The 10,623-nt window shown below is 35.7% G+C and overlaps 1 protein-coding gene across 1 annotated transcript in view; it reads left to right on the top strand.

Annotated features, from left to right (window-relative positions):
• The window catches only part of LOC106884049 (dual 3',5'-cyclic-AMP and -GMP phosphodiesterase 11A), a 359,609-nt gene that overhangs the window by 232,994 nt on the left and 115,992 nt on the right, over positions 1–10,623 (top strand). Inside the window, exon 9 of the mRNA XM_052973868.1 lies at positions 191–258. Coding sequence (XP_052829828.1) covers positions 191–258 — 68 coding nt within the window. The remainder of the gene's footprint in view (positions 1–190; positions 259–10,623) is intronic.

The raw sequence follows: 10,623 nt of genomic DNA, 5'->3' as shown, positions 1-10,623 counted from the left end.
TGTGTGTGTGTGTGTGTGTGTGTGTGTGTGTGTGTGTGTGTGTGTGTGTGTGTGTGTCCGTGTGTATGTCCGTGAGTTAAATGAAAACGTATTTACTATATTTTTATCCCAGTAAGAGAACAAATATTGAGCTGCAACCATTTCAGTAAATGCTTAATTTATGCGAACTAATTTAAATATATTTTTTCAGGAGTAGCGGAAGTGGTGAACCGACTCGATGGATACCCCTTTGATGATCAAGATGACCAACTATTTGAAGTGAGTGATTAACTATAAAACACACATATATATATATACATTCGTACAAATATAAATATGCCCTCAAAAAAAAAGGAAACAATACCTGATACACAAACCACAAACCACCCACCCACAAATAAATACGCACACATACACACACACACACGCGCGCACACACACACACACGCACGCAGAAACATACACACATTATATTTCTGAGATTATTCTCTATGACTCGTTTGCGTCTTGTGAGTTTACCATGTCACGTAACTGTAACTCAAGACTGAATTATAGATTACAGTATTTGTCAGAATTTTGATAAGACGATTGTTGGAAATAATAATAATAATAATAATAATAATAATAATAATAATAATAATAATAATAATAATAATAATAACAATTCCTATCATAGTAGGTGCCTTAGGTATAATAAAAAAATATTCAGACAAATACATAACAAAAATACCAGGACTTACAAATATATATAACATACAGAAAATTGCACTACTGGGTACTGCACACATTCTACGCAAAGCACTTTCAATACAGTAAACATAAGAGCACCACAGCAAACCACAGCACATACCCAAGGCGCACAGAGCTGCGCTCGGTAGTGAAGTGAAAGCACGTTATAAAAATAAGACTACTGAACAATAATAATAATAATAATAATAATGATAATGATAATAATAATAATAAAAATAATAATACTGACAACAACAACAGCAGGAAAGTTTTTTCTTTATTATCCACAAAAAGGCCGAATGGTACAGAAAAATATAAAGAAACAGTGACGTTGGGACTTTTGGAAAGAATTTCCACAAAGTGTTTTCAAAAGTTTTCCGGTAACCAACGTGAAAGCTGAATCATCAGTGCTTAATTAAAGACCGAGTCGTGGTTCTGTACCACGTTGTACCTCCTCCAGTCAGGACCATCGCCCAGATTTTGTTTTCTCGTGTTTTAGTGCAAGAGTCCATGCTCTCACTCCACCTACTTGGAATTTCGCATTGAAGAAATGATCAAGGGCCGAGCTCACCGTTAGCACGTCGATTGCGATGTTTTACTAATCTTTTCTTCTAGGTTACTAACTCTCACTGCAGTTTATTTGTCTCCAACGCTAGCTTTATGGTCAACGATATCAACCCCAATGTAATCGTTCTTAACAAGTCACTCTCTCACTGATTGTGTAAATGACGAGTGACCTAACTGTGACCTAACTAAAGCCCTATCTAGATACTGTCTAGATAACTCGCTGTGGTTGTTTTATGTCAGCCCTGGTATATTTTAGAAATCCAGTCAGTATTTGTCAGACAACTTAAAACAAATGAAAAGGTTTTCGAAACTTTTCCTTCTCTTTTACCTTGCCCTTCATATTTTTGGGGTCAATGAAATAAGTAGCAATTGAAAACCAGGAACAATGTAATCGATTCGTCCCGTTCCCCACAAATTCCAAGCTTTCTGCCTATATTTTTCTAATATACTGTTGTTGTTGGTGGTGATGTTGTTGTTGCTGTTGTTGTTGTTGTTGTTGTTGTTGTTGTTGTTGTTGTTGTTGTTGTTGTTCTTCTTCTTCTTCTTCTTCTTCTTCTTCTTCTTCTTCTTCTTCTTCTTCTTCTTCTTCTTCATTATTATTATTATTATTATTACTCTTTTACTCTCTTTTACTCTTTTACTTGTTTCAGTCATTTGACTGTGGCCATGCTGGAGCACCGCTTTTAGTCGACCAAATCGACCCCAGGACTTATTCTTTGGAAGCCTAGTACTTATTCTATCGGTCTCTTTTGCTGAACCGCTAAGTTACGGGGACATAAACACACCAGCATCGGTTGCCAAGCGATGTTGGGGGGACAAACACAGACATATAAACATATACACATACATATATATATACACATATATACGACGGGCTTCTTTCAGTTTCCGTCTACCAAATCCACTCACAAGGCTTTGGTCGGCCCGAGGCTATAGTAGAAGACACTTGCCCAAGGTGCCACGCAGTGGGACTGAACCCAGAACCATGTGGTTTGGTAAGCAAGCTACTTACCACACAGCCACTCCCGCACCTTATGATTATTATTATTATTATTATTATTATTATTATTATTATTATTATTATTATTATTATTATTATTATTATTATTATTATTATTATAGTCGTACAGTATACAATATCGTGAGGTTATTGATTGAAGATATTGTGTCTACCGGGGGTTTGTACCGTTTGTCAAGTCACAACAAGGACCTCAGACAGTCAGTACTTTACGCAATATGCATGTTGTTCCAAATAATGCCGACTTTTGCAATACATCTAGATTGTAGGGTATCTTTAAGGTACTCAGATGTTTTTTTTCAGAATGGGTGGTATTGAACCCAATGCTCCGATGACAATAGGGATAACCTTTATGTTCGACTCTCGTAGCTGCCACATCTTAGCGATTTCAATTGTCAGGTCTCCATATTTATCAATATTTTTTCTTTCTTTCATGATAATATGTTGATCTCCTGTCACTGCTACGTCGATTATTAGGCACTCTTGTTTTTCCCTCCTAAATATTACTATATCCGGCCTGTCTGGAAATCTAAGTCCCAGAAGATTTTTGCCTTCCCCTTTTCGTCCATTACTTTTTCCGGTGTATGTTGGCACCAAGCACCTGTGGCCTCATATCCATACTTACGGCATGTGGAGGCTTTGTCGTGTCTACACTTGTACTCTTTCTGCGCTAGATTTTCACAAGCACTAAATATGTGAGTCGCACTTTCGACCCACTTCCCACACATTCTGCAGAGGCCCGATGCACTTGTGTGGTATATATTCTTTTTCGCTGAATTGGTATTCAATGCCTGGTGATGATTAGGCTTTCAGTATTCTTTTTTTTTAGGTCACCCTTGTTGAGCCACCACGATGATGCTTCCTGGTCTTTTAATTTGTTGGTTTCGCAGTGGAACTGACCATGTAATTCCAAACAGAGTAGGGTTTTTTCTTTCTCGTTGGCTGTTCTTGATCGGAATTCATGAGCACTACTCGAAAGACAATTTTTGTTAATTCCTGCACTAGTAGCATACTGTAGCAGGTCTTGTTTACTGTTTACCAAATATTCTGCCATGTTTCTTCTTTCACTGTTGCTGCACTCCCGTACGCTAATTAGCCTACATCCACCCTTACCTCTCCCTATCTCCCTATGTAGAGCCTGTGTATATTTGCCTTATTGTGGAGGGCACCATACATTGTCATTGTCTTGCGGGTAAGTGTGATCGAATTGGTCAATATCTGCTTGTGTCTATCTCAGGGTGGGTGCACAATAGCGAACTACAGCAACATGTTGATGGCAGTTACGAAGTTCCTTGAGTTGAGCTTTGATTTCAAGAGAAGTTTGAGGTGCTTCAAATATGCATTGTTGTCCTTGTCTTTCATTTTTCTGTGCAAAATATTGTCCAGCTCCAAGATCCCGAGGTACTTGTACCCATCATCATCCGGGTCTTCCATTCTCTCACCGTTTGGCAATTCTATGCCCCTACAATTTACTGTCCCCCCCCACTTCAAAGTAAGCACTGCACACTTCGAGATACCGAATTCCATCCCTATATCCTTGCTGCACATTTGCACACTCTCAACCCGCCTCTCCATTTCAGTTACTATATTTGCAAGCAGTTTTAAATCATCCATGGACAGAAGGTGGTTGAGACGAGGTCCGTTCTTTTTCAGCTAAGCTCTTAATTTACGTTGATTTTACGTAGGAGTATGTTTGACTTTTGCTTTGTATTTGTACAAGTTGACTCCAAGTCGCACCCAGAGACCTCAACAGACAACAAGTTAGAAGTTCATGTTGGTGTTTTGCCATATATTTGGTTTTGCACATAGTATTGTCTTAGAGAACGTTTAAGAAAACAAGAATATTATGAGTTTGTTTTAAAATTTGAGATTACATACACAGTATTTTACGTAAGATAAGGACAGTTCCCATGAGCACTATCTTTTGAATTTCTGCCATTTTGGGGTTTCCTGGTATCTGAGCTAGGTAAGAATAAGCCCTTTTTGCTATCATTCCTAGGGCACCTATGACAACAGGTATAGTTTTAGTCTTGAGGTTCCACATTTTGTCAATTTCTATTTCAAGTTCATTATACTTGCTCAGTATTTGGTAGGTCTTGACAGATACATTTATGTCGATTGAGATAGTCATATCAATGAGGTGGCATGATTTTTGTCTGAAATCTTTCAATATATCTATCTTTCTGTCAGTTTGAATGGTGAAGTTCCAGAGGAGCGACCTAGCAGAATCTTTTTGCACTGGTGTCATAAGTACGTCAGACAAAATGCTTAGCGATATTTCATTCGTTTTTCTGCTTTCTGAGTTTAAATCCCGCCGTTATTAACTTTGCCTTTCATCAGGATCGATAAAATTGTACCAGTCAAACCACGGGGGTCAATGCAATACACTAGTTCCCTTTCTCGTAATTTCAGGTCCTGTGCCTGCTGGAAAAAGGATTGTTGTTTTTGTTGATTTAAATACTGCTGAGGACGAATTTGGTTTCCATCCTTTCGAGTCTATAAAAATAAGAACTAGTACTAGACGAACACTGGGGTTGATGTAATCGACTTCTCCCTGCACTCAGAATTTCAGTATTGTGCTTACAGTAGAGAGAATTGTTGATTTTGTTGTTGTTGTTGTTATTATTGTTACCCTTTGTGGACTCATGGGAAAATGGAGGATATAATAATATTCCTTTCTCGTGAGCCTAAAATGTGAATGAAATTTCGTGTACATATTGTTTACTGTAACGGACCAACGTTAATGTAATCTCAGTCACTTATTCGCCATTGAAACCAAGATTTGTCTTGGCCTTATGAGACTTAGGACCCGTGGCAAACCTAAGACCTCAGCTTAATACTTACACATAATGGATGATAACTTCGATATGATGTGAATGTTTTCAGCGTATTTGTAATTGCGGATTTATTGGATTGTTTTAAGAAATTGAACTAAGATACTCCAAATATTATTGTTAATATACTTACAATCCTTCTTAAGAACATCGAACTCAGATTTAATAATATATCAATAATTCCCAGTACCATTTACAGCAAATATACTTACCTTGTATAGCAACTTCAAGACGTATTTATTTGTTTTGGTGTCAACTACCTCAATATTACGTCTTCATAAGATTTTTGGATTGTTATTTTGTAGTATCTTTTCGATTAAATGCTGTTAGTTGGCTGAAAGTTCAGCCATTCTGCCCCAGCACATTTCAGTAACTGAAGAAAGATCACAAAGGAGATTAGAGCACTCTTTTGTCATAACATCATTTATAATACGTCCGGTTTATCAGTTTAAAGCTGTTGATCTAATGGAACAAATTCTCTGTCTTTCCTAGGCAAATGTCTATTGATTTATGGTCTGTCAGGTGGTATTTGCTGTTCTTAACTGAGTTAAGATGCTTTTTCTCCAGCGTCTACTTTTAACTTACTCGTCTTAATTATAGTTGTCTCATATTCTCAATGAAGTAAGAATTTTCTTCTATCGATCACTGCTCTCTTCTCGGTTGTATCTCGATTGCATTACACTTTTGATGCAACTCTTCTCTCCACAGTCAACATGTATTGCATACTTGAGTAATGATTTTACAGCTTTTAATACAGATATTCCTGCACAGACGATCACACAAGTATATTTACACACACGTACAGCATTCACTGACTCCCAAGCACATACATAAACACGCACAAACGTGTGTGTGTATATATATATATATATATATATATATATATATATATGTGTGTGTGTGTGTGTGTGTGTGTGTGTGTGTGTGTGTGTGTGTGTGTGTGTGTGTGTGTGTGTGTGTGTGTGTTTGTGTGTGTGTGAGAGTGAGAGAGAGAGAGCGAGAGAGAGAAAGAGAATACATACACACACACACAAGTTATTCGTTTCATGATTTCATGTTGAGAAAGGTAACTCTCCACAACTATACAATTATTCAAGAGTGAGCCACATGACACGCTAGTGTTCGTCTCTGTCTTGAATGAGAGCACAACAAAATCATATGAACAACCCCAAGATAACCAGGAGCATTTTCGAAAAGGCCAACAAATACAGGGGACAGGGCAGAAAACACGAACTTTGCATCACTGAAAAATTAAACATTATTACATCAAAAGCGAGCATTTTAAATATTAGGGATAAAACCTCTTCACATTCCGAAATTTCATGCAGGACCCATCACCTGCTTTGTTTTCACCCAAGATGGAGACGAATAGCAATGTCCCATGTGGCAAACTTGAATAATTGCTGGGAGATATCTCTCTCATCATGAAACCAATAGTAGTCTGGTTAAACCACAAATAAAGAATATTTATCCACTAATGCGGTGTTGAGCACTCATATACGTACAGTTCGATACGAGTCTGATAAATAAGTGTCAGGACTATTGTCATAGTAACGAAGATAAAGTACGCAGAATAAAGCTATTTGGCACAGGTTGACCGTGAACTCTGCTGTGTATGCGCACTAAGTTTTTTACGTTGTAGCTCACTTCCAGTGTTTACAGTAGTGCTTGGAAGAAAGGTGTATAGCGTGTGATCGTCGTATTGACCATGGCAGAGAAAGTTCTCATGGTGATACCTGCTCAGAGGCCTACGCAAAGTTGCAGAAAGTTATGGAGAGAAGTATATTAGCTGCACACAAGTATACGAGTAGTTCCCTATGTGAATTCGTGTGTTGAAGCATATATCTTATTGTGTCTGATATCAATAATATTAATAGTAGTAATTCTCCTAGTTGCAATTGTAGGTTTAAATCTCACTGTCTTTTATTAGGCCAATGTCTAACCCAAAACATAATCTATCACAACTGTAGCTGGTAACTTTGTATATACAGGATGTTCAATAAATATGAAAAAACGTATTAATGACCCTTTTTCATCTTTTAGGCTCAAATATAAGGCCAATTGTACGTCCTTATCTAGCAAGATTTGGGAGCTGAAGGAAAGCAGAATCGAATTTAGCCTTAAATGGGATATTATAAGGAAAGCACAGCCTTATAGAGATAGTTAATACGGGTGCGATCTGTGCTCTATGGAAACGTAAGACACTTTTAAGTATATGGACAAGAGCAACCTGGTTAATAATAGATTAGACCTATATTAAGTAGCTGAAGTTGGTCATTTTCAACAATCTCTACATATGTATATCTTATCTTTTACTTGGTTTTGTCATTAGACTGCGTCCATGCTGGGGCACCACCTTGAAGTGTGGTTTTAGTCAAGCAGATCGACTCTAGTACTTATTTTAAAGTCTGGTACTTATTCTATCATTTATTTTTTTACCAGGCCGTTAAGTCTCAGGAACATAAAAACAAACCAATACCGGTTCTCAAGCGGCATAGGAAGAGACGAACACAGACTCAAAAGCACGCACGCGAGCGCATACACACAGACACACACACACACACACAAGCATACGCACACACATACACATTCACACGCGCGCGCGCATACACGCACACATGCACATTCATGTGACGGGTTTCAACACAGTTTCTTTTAATCCAATTCACTCACAAAGCTTTGGCTGGCCCGGGGTTATAGTAGAATACATTTGCCCAAAGTGCCGTGCATGGGGCTGAACCTTATTGTTACAAAGCGAGTTAAGTAACATTTTTGCAAAAGAGTGTTTTCAAGTGTCAGTTCTACAGTTACGCAATAAACTACATATTCAATTTGTTTATGAACTGAAAAGTTGTATAAGATGATACCAACTTATGTAGCAAGTCTCTAAAATACAGAATATAAAAATCACAAGGAATGAAAGAAAAGAATTTTTAATTAAATTGCATTTGATATCTGGTTTCGTTTTAGTCTAAAATAGTTTAAATCCAAACGTGTTACTCAGTTCAAATTATTGTTCTATAAAATGCGACCGGTTTAATGTAAGTTTTGGATGTTATACATACTATTGGGCAAGGTTCTTTCCAGCTGCATGTGGGTAACCATCCAGTAATTCAGATCCAATGTTTTTACTTTTTATACGATATTTCCATCCAATCCTTTATTCTCCGATTCACATCTCCCATGTTTGCATCAATGTTATAATCAATTTAACTACAGTATTTTTGTTTGCATATTGATCTAGTGGATGTTTCAATTTAAGTACTTTATCAGGATCTGAATCTTGATTGAGTAGAGAACAGTTAGTAGTTGAAGTTTGTTTGAGGATAACTCGCTTTATATAATCTATTTGTACATCTGTGAAACACTATTATTACTTTGACTCGTCTCATTAGATTGCTGACAAGAGATATCGATAAATTCATTTTTTTTCTTTCTATAATACAAGATTTCACTTTTAATTCAACTTTTCTCTCTGTTACAGAGTCTTTTTTGCTTCCACACTCTAAAACTATTATATTACTCGTCGTTTTTCACTTTATAGTGACTTTATTCAAAGATGCATTGTATGTTTGCGTATTTTGTTGGCCAATTATTTGTTTACAGAGAGTCATTGGCCCTACTTTATCAATTAAGTCGGACATGATATTTTCATTCTTGGTATTTTCGACCTTAATGTTTTTCATTACATGAATGTGTTTTGTGCTGATATTTTTCTCCTGGACTGTTATGATAATTTATTGAACTTATTATTAAGTAAATGTTATTCTGAAGCCAATCCAAAATTAGTATTTAAAAAATGAAAGTTTCTTATTTATTCAATCACGATTAGGCGTGTTTCCGTGAATAAAGTTATCAATGAAGTTTGAATGACATGTAAATACGTTATTAAACGTAATAAAATGATTACATATGAAGCTACATTGTGTATTACAAATGATATATGACAAATATTGACCTAAGATATATTACAGTTGTTACAAAAATATTGTAATGATATTCAGAAAAATAACGTAAATACGTTGGGAAAGCCTTTCGTGTATTGTATATTTAGATGTGTATGAAAAAAATTATTTGAAGATCTATTATAGAATTTATATCGAAAATAATTAATGAATTGCTATGTCTTTTAGCATAATTATGGTTCTTAACATATACTTTCCTAAATAATGGAGTGTTTCTCTATTATCCTTGACAAATTTAATATCAATTCTAGCACTCTTAATTTTGCCATTTATTTGTTTCTGTTTGTTTCATTATTAACGTACAGGAAGAATTCTTCAAGCAATCAAATAATAGTTCAGTCATTGATATTTTTTGAAATCTAAGATCTCACTCTAGAAATTTATGTTTATGCTACTTTAGATTTAGTTCTTATTTTACAAAGTTTCTTCTTAACATTATTCATGATTGCACCACACATTCTGGTCTCTTCATTACCAAATTTTTCGCATTTTCCCCAATTCTTTTGAATTTATTTTAATAGAACGAAATCATTTTCTACTTAACTTATTTCATTCAGTACTTATTCATATATGCTTTTTCATTTCCGTTCAAGACGACATTCTGAAATAATATTTCTGTGTACGTATTTTATAATCTTCCCAAAACTACCTTCATTTTTCTTTGTTGATCACCTTCTCTTAGTCCTGTATCACTTGAACATTAGAATATCTCTGAATATCGGAACATCTCTGAATGATTCCTTCCAGCAGCTTTGTCGTTAATCTTCTTCCAATCAGCTACTTGTCTTCCGATCAGTAGGTTGTCATTGAATATCTTATGAATAATTCGTTCAAGCATCTTCAGATCTGCTTTGATACTTTGAATTACATTTATCACAAACCCAGTGACATTTTCCATTTAGTAGAATTTTGATCTCATATATATCAAGAGTAATCAAAGTAACATTGTCGTTTCGGTTGAACCGAATAACTGAGATTTGCGAAAGTATATCAGAAGATTGTCCTAAATACTTTTAATGTTAGAATATTGGTAGAAGTTGAAAAATCTGTTAAATAACTGTCACACTTCTTTAAATCACACCATTCCATATGCAGAAATCAAGGACAAATTGGAAAATGCAGTCACAAATTTACAAGACAAGACGATTGAATCATTTGCCATCATAGGTTTCCTTGATCAAGGTTGATCTGATTAAATAAAAGCAACAGACCTGAAGAGTGCTAAATCCTGATACAATATTTTCTCTATCAGACAGAAAATGAAAATTTGTATTTAAACATTTCCTGTACCAGTTATAAAAAAATCATATAATGATAACTCATAACGAGAATTTGGTTTGACAACGTCGTTAAAGCGTTAGTTAGAATGTCTTGGAGTATTGCTTTGCCTTTTTGCGTTCTGAATTCAAATACCACCGATGTCAACTTTGTCAATAAAAATGTACCAATACCGAGCAGTGGATTAGCAGAAGTGTTAGAGTGTCAGACAAGATGTCTCACAGTCTTTGTTTCATCTCTTTGCGTTCTGACA

This window comes from Octopus bimaculoides, chromosome 17 (assembly GCF_001194135.2).
Source record: "Octopus bimaculoides isolate UCB-OBI-ISO-001 chromosome 17, ASM119413v2, whole genome shotgun sequence".
Lineage (NCBI taxonomy): Eukaryota > Metazoa > Mollusca > Cephalopoda > Octopoda > Octopodidae > Octopus > Octopus bimaculoides.
Note: the sequence above shows the minus strand (reverse complement) of the source record. Positions and strands in the feature narration are given on the sequence as shown.